The sequence below is a fragment of the Myxocyprinus asiaticus genome, chromosome 8 (genome assembly GCF_019703515.2).
Source record: "Myxocyprinus asiaticus isolate MX2 ecotype Aquarium Trade chromosome 8, UBuf_Myxa_2, whole genome shotgun sequence".
NCBI classification, from domain to species: Eukaryota; Metazoa; Chordata; class Actinopteri; order Cypriniformes; family Catostomidae; genus Myxocyprinus; species Myxocyprinus asiaticus.
In genome coordinates, this window is record NC_059351.1 from 52,525,746 (window position 1) to 52,539,773 (window position 14,028).

A 14,028-nucleotide genomic window follows, 5' to 3' on the forward strand; every position below is an offset into this window, starting at 1 on the left:
TATACACAAACATATATTAAAAAAGCATTCAAAAGCATCATTCAGTAACATAGTGTACCTTGAATAGAAAGTGAAGTCCACAGTAGAGAAATGAAGGAAGCTTTTACAAGGGTGAGATACATTTAGGGGTGGGATTGTTAGAAGAATGGTGGGTATCACTTAATAATAATGTTCCATAGTTAAAACATACAGTAACTTTGTTACAGTAACTAATGCAGAACTAATGAAGAGTACAGCATTAACTCTCCAGTCACTTCTACTAACGAATATGGAAGAGTAATTAATTAGTTCGTAGTTAATGTCAAATTGATGACTGGGGTAGTTCACTATTAGATGAATATTTTATACATACTGAAGAATAACCAACTACTGTAACTACTGAACACTTAAAATAACTATTAAGTTGTGACTAGGGGTGTGCTGTGAAGCAATTATCTTTATTTGTGTCTGTATCTGTTCATATATCAAAATTATCTGTATCTGTCTCTGTATTCAGATAGAACCGGTGTGGGCGGGGCTTAAACAGGAAGTGCATCAAAACTAAATGAAATGCCCATTTTTAAACGTTACTCTTACATTTATAGTATCTATTAATAAAATATGCCTTGTATACGCCTTTTCATAACAATAGCTTAATTATTTGTATTATTAATTACTATTATTATTATTATTATTATTATTACTATTATTATTATTATTAATATTATTATACAACTATTATTTAAAAAAAATAATTTTATTCAATTTTTCTTTCCAGATGAAGCTGAATTTGTAGGCTACATTAACTGTGGAATATGTTTTGGTTTCTCCTGGTATTTCAGATATTAATATCTGCATGAAACAAAATTTTCATTTGTCTGTTCATGTATAACAGCATTATTCTGGAGGCAAGAGGTGTCAAACAAAATGTGAAATGTCAATCTCACATTTTGCAGTGAATAATAAATACAAATTTAAACATTAAAATTTAAAAAATTTTTATAAGACACCATTAATTAGTTAAATAATAATAATAATAATAATAATAATAATAATAATAATAATAATAATAATACATTTGTATAGCACCTTACCAAAGGTAGCACAGTTTAAAAAAAAAAAAAAAAAAGATGGAACATGTTTCAGTTTCTTTGTTTTACATAAGGAGGAATATTCCTAATAGATGAATGCTGGATCATTTAAACCTTTATGGAGCATTATAACTTTTTTCGGAACAAAGTCTTAACCAGATCATTTCTTTAATCGATGATGTGGATATAAATGTGGTCAACTTTAAAAGACGGATAGACAGGCTACGATGTAAAATCATCACTTCAGGTCAGGAATTTAACATCACGCTCAGGTTTAGGCTACAAATAAATACATGGGAATCACATGTTAATTGAGAATCAGGATTTGGGCTTGCACCTTGAAAGAGGTGAACAACCATCACGGGGACAGGCGCCGGCCTCCTGGAACCTCCCGGAACAAATACAGGGCAGTAAATAATTTCCAATGCATTGTGTCATTGTAGCTGCTTTTGACTCGAGTCTTCTCACTGCATTTACATGCCTCTGATCAACATATGTCTTCAGCGTGCGGAGTTTCGAGCTCTTTGAAACAGTGAATCATTTTCCTTAGCAATTGGTTCAATTGACTCTAAGTTACACAGCACTTCACAGCACAGCAGCTTAATTCATTACATATATGTAACGGGGGTTAAAATGGGAAAGGAGGAGGCGGGAACCGGATGAACCATCAAAATAATATTTTAATGAAAACTTAAACAAAAGACACGAACATAATCACACACGGCAGCTGCGTGTAGCTCTCTCTCTCATGAACTGCCACATCCGGCTCGTCTTTATTCCTCTCCTCAGCTGATTAGCCCGATTGGCCGATCAATTCATCCCCCTCCTCGTCACAATATAGTAGAAAGTGCATGAATGTATTGACTTGCATCTCAATGGACGCAATTAATCCATACAAATAAACAATTTTAACTCAATGCACTCCCTTCTAAAATGGCCTCTGTAATGAAGCCATGTGGGCAAATTGACTATTGTAATAGAGCATGCAGTGTTGCACTCTGTTGGCCGATTTCTTTTACAACAATTCAATTATGACATCTGTTATGTGTTCATACAAACAGTATTCAAGATGCTCCTTTAAGGTGTTGTATGAACAGGACATTTCGAGACTCACGCCCGTTACTAAATATTATTGTCAATCCCAAACACTGACTGTGTGAATGTGGGCTTTGATGTGCTAATAGTCTGGACAATTCCTGATAATAGTCTGAACAGAATTGGCTAATTGCACAAGATGGCGCCTATGAGCTTCCGTGATGTAAGTGTGTGCATGATTACTTCCTGTTGTATGAGAACTCCTCATTAAAATAAGTTTTGTTTTTGTTTTTTTATTGTGACATATTATCTTAGAAACAATTGAAAATTACATGTATACTCATTAAAATAAGTGAGATCATAAGTATCAGCTGAGAGCACGGCTTGAGCAGGGCATATAACTGTTGCTGTTAGGGGAGACTTGTCAGAGACTTTAGCTGAGACCAGCATGAGCTTGTTCATAAGTAAAGAACGAGAGGAGAGTGATCTATTAGTGACGGAGACATCCTCTTTACATGTCGTGTGCCTCTGCCAGCTGACCAATGGTATGAAGAGTTCAAATTGTGTGTAACACTTCACAGTAAGGTTCTTCAACGTTAGTAAATGCAATAGCTAATGTAAACTAACAACAAACAATACTTTTATAGTTTTTAATACTCTTGGTTAAGATTAATTTCTGTCGTATACTAATACATTTTTAATATTCAAAGTATAAATCAACATTAGGTCATATATTTTGAATGAACAACAGTATTTATTAAATATTATTATACTGAATGCACAACTTACACTATATTGCCAAAAGTATTCGCTCATCTGCCTTTAGACGCATATGAACTTAAGTGACATCCCATTCTTAATCCATAGGGTTTAATATGACGTCGGCCCACCCTTTGCAGCTATAACAGCTTCAGCTCTTCTGGGAAGGCTTTCCACAAGGTTTAGGAGTGTGTTTATGGGAATTTTTGACCATTCTTCCAGAAGCGCATTTGTGAGGTCAGACACTGATGTTGGACGAGAAGGCCTGGCTCACAGTCTTCGCTCTAATTCATCCCAAAGGTGCTCTATCGGGTTGAGGTCAGGACTCTGTGCAGGCCAGTCAAGTTCTTCCACACCAAACTCGCTCATCCATGTCTTTATGGACCTTGCTTTGTGCACTGGTGCGCAGTCATGTTGGAACAGGAAGGGGCCATCCCCAAACTGTTCCCACAAATTTGGGAGCATGGAATTGTCCAAAATCTCTTGGTATGCTGAAGCATTCAGAGTTCCTTTCACTGGAACTAAGGGGCCAAGCCCAGCTCCTGAAAAACAACCCCACACCATAATCCCCCCTCCACCAAACTTCACAGTTGGCACAATGCAGTCAGACAAGTACCGTTCTCCTGGCAACCGCCAAACCCAGACTCGTCCATCAGATTGCCAGATGGAGAAGCGTGATTCGTCACTCCAGAGAACGCGTCTCCACTGCTCTAGAGTCCAGTGGCGGCGTGCTTTACACCACTGCATCCAACGCTTTGCATTGCACTTGGTGATGTATGGCTTGGATGCAGCTGCTCGGCCATGGAAACCCATTCCATGAAGCTCTCTATGCACTGTTCTTGAGCTAATCTGAAGGCCACATGAAATTTGGAGGTCTGTAGCGATTGACTCTGCAGAAAGTTGGCGACCTGTGCACACTATGCGCCTCAGCATCCGCTGACCCCGCTCTGTCATTTTACGTGGCCTACCACTTCGTGGCTGAGTTGCTGTCATTCCCAATCGCTTCCACTTTGTTATAATACCACTGACAGTTGACTCTGGAATATTTAGTAGCGAGGACATTTCACGACTGGACTTGTTGCACAGGTGGCATCCTATCACAGTACCACGCTGGAATTCACTGAGCTCCTGAGAGCGGCCCATTCTTTCACAAATGTTTGTAGAAGCAGTCTGCATACCTAGGTGCTTCATTTTATACACCTGTGGCCATGGAAGTGATTGGAACACCCGAATTCAATTATTTGGATGGGTGAGCGAATACTTTTGGCAATATAGTGTATGTTAACAAATTGAACCTTATTATAAAGTGTTACCAAATAGTCGAATATGTGAAGTGTTAACAGAAATGACAACTTTATAAAGTATTTATCAAACTGTCCAGCAAAGGATTTCTTTTATTATCTTTTCCTTTTTACTTCTTTGCAAAAGATTTCTTTGACATGTTATCCTGCAGTTGCATTTCCAACTTAAAGTTGTATAACTTTTTAAATCAGTTTCCAAACCAATAATTTTGTATTCATTTTCACAGAATCTCACACCCATACATGAGCTTCTGTTGTCTCTGGTTTATTTGGTTATCATTTCTTAACTCATTGTAACTGGTACACCTACTGCAACTTGTTCAAATGTTATTTATTCTCACTGTTAAGAGAAATTTGTTGTGCTTTGCATTTGACTCGTTGCAATTTCTTGCAGTGAGCATTGTTCCGGAATGTTGAGTTTATGTGCGTGTGGGGAAGCGCCTCCCATCAGGGTGTGAATGGGTAAAGGTATCTTAATTATGCTGCCTCTTAAGATATCTCGTTTTGGCCAAATTCTAAGGTAGCATCATATGCATCCTTCCCTGTTTAGGCGATCCCAGAATGCACTGTGAGGAGCATGGTGGAAAAATAAATCCAAGATGGTGGACGAAGCGAGATAGATTTTCACTATAAATATACTTATAATTCATTCATTACTGAAAAGTATCAACAAATAACAGTTTAATATGACACAAAATCGGCTATTTTACCCAAAATGTGTGTGTGTCATGCGTATTTATGCTCATTAGAGGATCTCGTCATTTCTCTTGCATCACCTGTACTGAAGTCAGTTGCAAGTCGAGTGTCTCGAGCGCTGTGCGGGAGGAGCGCTATTTGAATGATACGTGGAGCTGCTGCCTATGTAGTGCGTTCCAAATCACTCTCTTATGAAGCATCATTTCAGTTAAGATGCTGCCACAGTAGACTGCTGCCTATGGAGGCAGGAGACAGCGAGGCAGCTCACTAAGTTTTGGAACAGACCCACAGAGAGAAAAAGTAAATGTCGTGTAGCATAAAAACAGCATATTATTGGTTCCTTCAGAGACCTTTTAATTCCAAAGATTTTTTTGTATTTTTATTATTTTTTTTGAATAGCAAGAAAGTGAATGAAAATATGTTGCCATGTGACCACACAGTACTAAAAGTTAAAATTGTTTTTGCAAGAGTACATTTTTATTTATTTTTTTATTTGTTTTGTTTTATTTTTTATTTTGCCTGTTTAATTTGAACTGATGAAGACCTCCCATCATTTATCTTGATAACACACTAAAACATCATGTGACATTGTTGCAAGTTGTGCGTGAGTCAGTAATAGACTCCACTGATAGGCTAAAACCAGTTTGGCGACATTTGATTAAAGCTGATTTGAAAGCGTTCAAAGACAAAGGTTGGACTTTTATATACAGCCATATATGTAGACTGCCAACTGTTTATTAGACTAAAGAGCCCCCTTCTATGCACATGTAATAGGGTTAGAAAATACTAACAATTATTATTAGGTCCTTGTGGGTGAATTCCATAAAACTAGGCATTCAGTTGTGTTCAGTTATATTCAGTGGTGTTTGAGGGCCCCCCTAGTGGCTACTGTTGTACTGCAGAGTGTACTTTGTTCCTTCTCGCATACTGTACTCCAACAGATTCTTCCTCACTGTGCTGATTTATGTCTGTCTCTCTCATACTGACTGAATAATCGTAGTGAAGGCAAGACGAAGCTTTCTGAAGCAACAAAGAGCACCACCTGAACTTGGGTGCTTTGATAGAATGGCATTTCATTTTAACGCATTGAAAGTCACTGTCTAAGTCAATTTGACAGTATTGTCGCAAAGTAAGTGAAATAAACAACGTAATATCAACACAGAGATATCAGGTAGAGCAAACCTGCATTTTTGGTCTTTTAACAAAGCCTCAGACCTGTAATAACAGCAATGATATTACATGGGCAAGACTTGTGTGGGCTATATATTTATATTATATATACTGTATGTTGCTATACTTACATACTATAACTGTTATAATGTACAATATAATAGTGACGTTTTAATTGGGAAATAAATGTGCTTGTGAACTGGGCAGATTATTGGAAACGTATTTATTGGGAAGTAAACAGGCTTGTTTTTACTGTATAAAGTGAAAGTTCTTATGGTCATCATCTCAAAGGTTTTTGTGGAGTAACTGGATCTTTTCCACAGTGTTAGGGCTGAGCCGGTTTCTTTTTTTATTTACAACTTCTCCTGCTTTAGAGAAGACCCTCTCACATGGTACAGAGGAGCTGGAGTGCATAAAAAACTGCAGGGCAAGTTTATACAGGTGTGGATATACTGCCTTTTGCATACACCAAAACTGCAGTGTATCCTCAGAGCGTGGCACATTGGGGTCACTGAGGTATCGCTGAACCTCTACAGTGGCATCTGAAGTGGCATGTTTAAGCCGCCTGGATTCCACCACATGACTGCCCAATAAATCCCACAGACCTTCAACTGAAAAAATAACTAAAACTGAAAATAAATTACACATAATTAATTAAAAAGTTAAAACCGCCCGCTCCCGTGAGATTTTCATCCCAGTGCTGTCCTCTACACTCTACCACACAAGTAATGCACATCGCAAACCCTGAAATGAAGAGCCAATAGAAAGAAAAGACAATCTGAAAGAGTACCAGAGTGAGTTGCAGCATTGTCTGCTTACAGGTTGCTGTACAACTGCAAGGCTTTTTTCATTTTCAGTTTGGGATTGCTTGACATTTATGGCTTTCTTTATTACCAAATTCAGAGCATATGCAATACAGGTTGCGTGTCTCAGTTTTAAGGTGTTTGCACATGCTATCATATTACCAGCGACATCAGTCGCTGTAATGCTCCACTCATCCATGAGAGCTGTCGTGAATTCAGCTATATTTTCATCTGAATGAGCCTTGGAAAATGTCCCAACTCCCAGTAATGCTGCTGACAACACATCCTTATAATTTAGAAAAATGACATGTCACTGCAAGTATGCATCCGTATGTACCTGTCTGATGTGAGACTCACTGCTGTTTGCCTTCTGCATCTCCTCCTTTGCTTCTCGTTTCCTCTATGTATTTTACTTCAGTCATACCTTTCAATATTTTTCTAGATGGGATATTGTATGTTGGATCTAGAACACTCACAAACTGCCTAAATCCTGAATCATCTACAGTGGTGAAGGGCTGTAAATCCTTCACAATCATATTCACCCAAGCATCATCTATCATCTGTTTTCTGTTCCCTGCAACACAAGCAAAGATGTGAACACTTCAGCTGTGAACCGAATGTTTACCTCAGGATCGATGCATCATATCAAGGTGTATCCCATGTTGACATTAGCAGTAAATTATAAACTAACAAGTGAACTAAAAAGAACTAAAAAGGCCTGTTGTATTGGAAGCAAGTTAAGTAGTGTGTAATCGAACCAAGGCAACGTATGGTATGACTAACTACGCTTATATAAAGAACTACATTTAAATATAGGAGTCATCCCAGTTAAAAACTACCCTTCTATTTAATACAGAACAGAGGTACATGCATTTCAGGGAACCGTGTGAGAAAACCAGAAAGACTCTATTTCATTTAAATGACATGATCAGGCTGTTTCCTGTTCAAACGGTTTTACTTTCAGTTTTCAGAGTGAAGGAGAAACTGCATATTTGGGAACTCTGGTCGAGTCAGTAATTTCATAGAAATGGCTGGAGCTCATACAGGTCAGTTCAAAACCTATTTACAGCTATTTATTTACATATTAGAGTACAGATAAACTCCATAATATACCAACAGATAGATGTTTTAATCATGTAAGCCTTTAATCAGCATGTGCAAAATCACTACTGTATCACTACTAGGGTTACCACCCGTTCCGTATTATACGGGATCGTCCTGTATTTAAAGATCATAATATGTCCCGTATTGAATCAATATGGGACACACTTTGGTCCCGTATGTAAAGATGAAATTATGAATCCCATAAAGAATCAATACGGGACGCATTTTTTCCCGTATGCAAGATGGGCCGATGGAGTCACGGGGAAATCTGTCATAATCGTCATTTAAGCTTGATATGCGTTGGAAATTTTACCTATGGTATGTAAGGGACCGTCTGAAACGTCCACACATTGTGCTAAAATAGTGGAGGGTGTGGTAAGGGACCGTCTGAAAAGTCCACACATTATGTTAAAATAGTGGCGAGTGTGGTAAGGGACCGTCTGAAAAGTCCACACATTATGTTAAAATAGTGGCGGGTATGTCTGAAAACGTCAGCCAGCATGTAGCCAGCCAATTCTAGTCTAGAGAGACTGTCCAGTATTTCACAATTTCAAAAGTGCAACCCAACTATCATGACATATCAACTTTTTTAGCATTGACAAGACTTTTTAAAACTAAGAACATTTTTTTAGAACTTTTTAAAAGTAATCCAATGCAAAAATACTTATATTGTTATATTGTTAATGTATATACTTATATTGTTAATCTTTAGTGTGTGATTATTTGATATTGTTATTCTAATAGATATTATTAGATAGGTATATTAAAGTTACTAGGCTATTGATTCCAAGCAGTCAGAGTTTAACTGAGAAGCAGACCTGTCTTTGAATATTATTGGGCTTAAAGCTACTAAAGATATCCAGCCGAGGACAGTGATCTTTTTCTTTTTTCTTGTCAATATTGGTTAATATTAACAATATAACAGAGAGCAGCAGGTCTATTAGGATGCATTTACACATTGCACAGATCGGATATTTTGAGGTATAAGATTATTGTCCTGTCTGCTTACACTCATGTAATACAGGACATTAACAGCTGTGTTTACACTGACATTGCATCGACGGCAGATTTGGTCTCTTCAAAAGGGGCATTTTGATCAAGATGCACATTTACCTGTTCACACGTGCAGCTGCATTCACAGAGAGCGATGCACACTCACGTGCAGACATTCGCATGTGAGCGCTTGAAAGCAGCCGGCTGCACTCAAACAGTGTGCGGGTACAGAATTGAGTCAGTTCTCGGTACTTTAAACATCAGTTGCAATTAAAATATTAAACTGAGAGGAGATTCCGTGGCACCCCAGGGTGTGTTCCCTCTCTGTTCCTGGCTGTCTATTATCGTCGTCTAGTGTCTTCTTCATGTTAAGGTAATGGCAGTTTTAAAGGCTTAAAAACATACTGCAGCAAAAACTAAAATGAAATATGTTTTAAGATTTAAAATAAATAAATATTTTAGTACTTTAGTTTCAGTTTTCCCAATTATGCTATATTTTTTATTATTATTATTAACTCATGATTTGTAAGGTGATACATTTTAATGTTTGCATTATAACCAGCTACATTTACGTACAAGCTTGTTCAAGTGCGATTTAATTGTGCAGTAGCTCAACTGATAGAGCGTTGAACTTGCTATGTAAAGGAGCGGTGTATGAGTCCTGAAGAGCATGTCGACATGTGAGCCAAAAATGTCTTAGTAGCGCCACAAAATGACGTGGTTGCTTCAGCAATTGTGTTTTCATCTCACATTTGCTTTTTCTGACTCTGTCGGTTAGGTTTAGGTTTAAGATCAAGCTGAAAACACTTTAGCAATACCCTACAGACTATAGGCCGGGGGTGGGTTCAATTATATTTGGCCAGTAAGCAACAACTACGGTGACATCCACACTTGAAGTTTGAAAACACATTGATTTCTCATCAACCTCTCATCAGCACTAGAAAAGTTATTTTCTCCACTGAAAACAGAGTCTTTCAAAATGCTCTTCATCATGTAGGCAAAACGATGACATTACAAAACTGAAAACAGAGGTTTCAAACGTCAAAAATTAGTTTGGACGTGGCCTAAGCTGCTAACCACACGTAACACCCTAACAAGCACCTAACCCTGGCAATCACCAACAACAACCGAGCAACTGCCTAGCATCTCCCTGAAAACCACCCATAACACCCTAGTGGCAGCCTAGCAACAGCCCAAAACATTGTGCCTAGCATTGTTGTGTTTTCTTCAGAAAATGTAAAAATCTAGTGCAACGTTACAGTCTAAAACACTACCAAACACTACACAGTAATTATACTGTAAAACTGCACTTCACTCTTGTTAACATGAGTTCTCTTAACTTACTCATTGTTATTGTGTCACACTCATTAATAATACAGATCTGAGGATTGTTCTGCTGGGAAAAACTGGATCAGGAAAGAGTGCAACTGGAAACACCATTCTGAACAGAAACATGTTTCAAGAGAATGTTGTTACTCAGATCTGTGTGAGCAGAAAGGCAGTTGTGGGCCAGAAGGCTGTCACAATAATCGACACTCCAGGACTCTTTAATCCATCAGTGAGTGAAGAGGAACTGGTGACTAAGATAAAGAAATGTGCCCGCATGTGTGCTCCTGGTCCTCATGTGTTCCTGCTGGTCATCAGACTGGATATGGGACTCACAGACGAGGAGAAGAACATTGTGACATGGATTCAGAATAACTTTGGAAATGATGCTTCACGCTTCGTCTTCATTCTGTTCACTCATGCTGATCAACTGAATGGTGAATCTCTGGATGAGCATATCAGAGAAAATGATGATCTTCAGGCACTGATTAACAGTTGTGGTGGCAGATATCACTCATTCAACAATAGAAACAGAGCAAACAGAGTTCAGGTCACAGAGCTGATGCAGGAGCTAGTGCGATTTGTGCGGGACAACAGCGGTTATCACTACAATTTACAGGGGGATAACATGCCCCAAGAAGGTAATAATGTGGAGTTGGTGGACAATATTGTGGTAATATTGGGAACAGCGCTTGGATTAATACTATTACTTGCTACAATGACACTTAAGCGATAGTAGCAGCAATGAACAAACAGGGTTAGACAATAGATCTGTTCAGTCAGTTTGTAGGAAGGTTATTTCGCCTTGAGTTACTTCTGGAATTTCCAATGGATTTTTGGAGGTTTTCGATTTTTCAGTAAATTAAGTACCCCGTTTTACATTACTTGAAGAAATGTTCACGTTTTGTTCTACGACATAAAATCATGAAGGTAATTTGCGATTAAATTGTACATATGTACTACAATGACATTCAACGATTAGTCAAGCATGTAAACTCAAATAATTGTGGTAGTTGCAGCCCATATTTAACTTTCTAGGAACTTAAAAAAACCCAGTGGCTTATTGTTTAAAAAAACAGCTGCAAAATCAATATGATAATAGACGCCAATATTGAATAAATTGTTTTATTATTATTATTATTATTAATAATAATTATATAATGGCAACAACAGCAATATGATGAGATGCTAATGTTAATTTACCATTTAATTTACTATTAATAATTATCAGAATAAGTGATAAATAGAATGCATAAATATATATATATATATATATATATATATATATATATATATATATATATATATTTACAGAATTTAGAATTTAGTTTTATAATAATGACAAATATCATTGTCATATAAAAAGTTGAATTTGGCGATTGAAATATAGCCGACATGTTTATTCTGCATTAACTATGATGTCATAGAATGCTTTATTATCTTAACATTAAACGGTAAACTGGTTTAATCACAAATAGCAAGTAGAAAAGTATCTTATATATGACCTTTGTAATTAAGATTATAATTAACAGTTAACACTGTAAGTGGTCATAATATGGAATTCTGTTTCGTTTCCATTTCTATACCTGCCAGGAAACCAATGGCAATAAACCAACTTTGACTTGATGTCTAAAGATAATAGGTGACCTGAGACAGCATGACACACAAATTTATAACCATTCACTTTAGCACTTTAATAAACTTATTTAGTAGTGGTTGTCTTCTTCTTTATAAGCTTAATGTATTGCCTTATTTTCTGTGAAAAATTCCTTTTATCTTATTGTTGTTAGCCACCTTAGTGGAGTGGTGGTGGCATAGTGGACTAAAGCACTGAATTAGTAAGTAGACGGTTGTTGGTTCAATCCCCACAGCCACCAGCATTGTGCTCTTGAGGTAGAACTCCAGGTTGCTCCAGGGGGATTGTCCCTGTAATAAGTTCACTGTACATCACTTTGGATAAAAGCATCTGCCAAATGCATGAATGTAAATGTTAGTGACAAGAAAGCTTCTCTGATTGGTCATTTATATTGTATTTTTTTAACATTGCTTTTTAAACGAATAATTCAGGCTTTTTCTTACAAGATACGGCAGTGTGCTAGATTTTTTTTCTTCTTTTTTCTTCATAATAAATTATCCTGTTTATGAAAATGAACAAGGAATATGACTGAGTCTTTTCTGCTACTCATCATGAAGCAACAGCATACTTGATTGTCACTTTGATTATTATTTTTCCCACATCAGTCAAAATTATTCTGCAAAATCTGTCAAATAAATTGTAGTCATTTCTCAGCATCTCTATGCTTAAAACACACTATTTTCTCATAATTGCATGTGCCCAAGTTTCATGGGGTTCAAGATCTGTCCCACCTCCCAACTGATCCAACAAACCTATTAGATCTTGGATTATTTGAACATTCTTTGACGGATCAACACATATATGTCGTTTGTCAATTAGTGTACCATAAACTCCACTGTGTAGTAAATAATTGAGCATTTACTACCAGGACGACCAGGAAAGCATCCCCACACCATCACACTACCACCATCATGCTTGACCGTAGGCAGGGTTGGGAGAGTTACTTTTGAAATGTATTCCACTACAGATTACAGAATACATGCTGTAAAATGTAATTTGTAATGTATTCCGTTAGATTACTCAAGGTCAGTAATGTAATCTAAATACTTTGGATTACTTCTTCAGCACTGGTAGATTTGTTCACTTGTTTTGACTATAAAAACTCTGCCAGTACAGTAAGACAAAATACACATGATAAAAATACATTCTCTGAAAAACCTAAATATCTTATGCAGTGTTGTTTCTAAAACAAGATCAATCAAATTGATCTTGTTTTAAGGATTTTTAGATATTTTTACAGGAAAACAATAAAAAAATTATTATCGAGAATATGATTTTTACCCTACTAGAAAAAAAGAAATTATGATCCAACGTGAATTTTCTTGATAATAAAATATGATCGTGCCTGGTAACATGTGCATGTAAAATGGCTAGAAATAGAATTTTAGCTTAGCGTAAAGCTGACAACTTACACAAGGTTTATTTCTATTTCTTGTGCTCCAGACTTACTTCAAACTTACTTCTCTGTCTGCTCGTATGAATGTAACACATCATAAGAAAGTGTTTCACTGCTGTTCAAATGCACTTTGGATCGCATCATTTATATGTATAAATGTTTTCCATCTGAAAGGACTAAATATTAAATGAAACAAATGACATTAAAATGCAAAGTAATCTCGTCAGTAATCAAAATACTTTTGAATGTAACTGTATTCTAATTACTAATGATTTAAATTGTAACTGTAGTGGAATACAGTTACTTATATTTTGTATTTTAAATATGTAATCCCATTACATGTTTTCCATTACTCTCCAACCCTGACCGTAGATATGATGTTCTTTTAGTGGAATTCTGTGTTTGATATACACCAGATGTAACGGGACACCTGTCTTCCAAACAGTTCCACTTTCGACTCATCAGTCCACAGAACATTCTCCCAAAAGCTTTGAGGATCATCAAGGTGTATTTTGGCAAATTTTAGAAGAGCCTTAATGTTCTTCCGGGTTAGCAGTGGTTTTCGCCACACCACTCTTACATGGATGGCATTTTTGGCCAGTGTCTTTCTGACAGTGGAGTCATGAACAGTGACCTTTATTGATGCGAGAGAGGCCTGCAGTTCCTTGAATGTTGTCTTGGCTTTTTTGTGACTTCCTGGATGAGTCGTCGCTGTGCTCTTGGAGGAATTTTGGAAGGT

The 14,028-nt window shown here is 36.9% G+C and overlaps 1 protein-coding gene across 1 annotated transcript; it reads left to right on the plus strand.

Moving 5' to 3' along the window:
• Positions 1–7,734: 7,734 nt before the first annotated feature.
• LOC127444731 (GTPase IMAP family member 9-like) lies at positions 7,735–12,555 on the plus strand. Its single transcript, XM_051704297.1, has 2 exons — positions 7,735–7,880; positions 10,311–12,555. Exons 1-2 carry the CDS (start codon positions 7,862–7,864, stop codon positions 10,991–10,993), a joined length of 702 nt encoding a protein of 233 aa, XP_051560257.1. The 5' UTR covers positions 7,735–7,861; the 3' UTR covers positions 10,994–12,555.
• Positions 12,556–14,028: the final 1,473 nt, after the last annotated feature.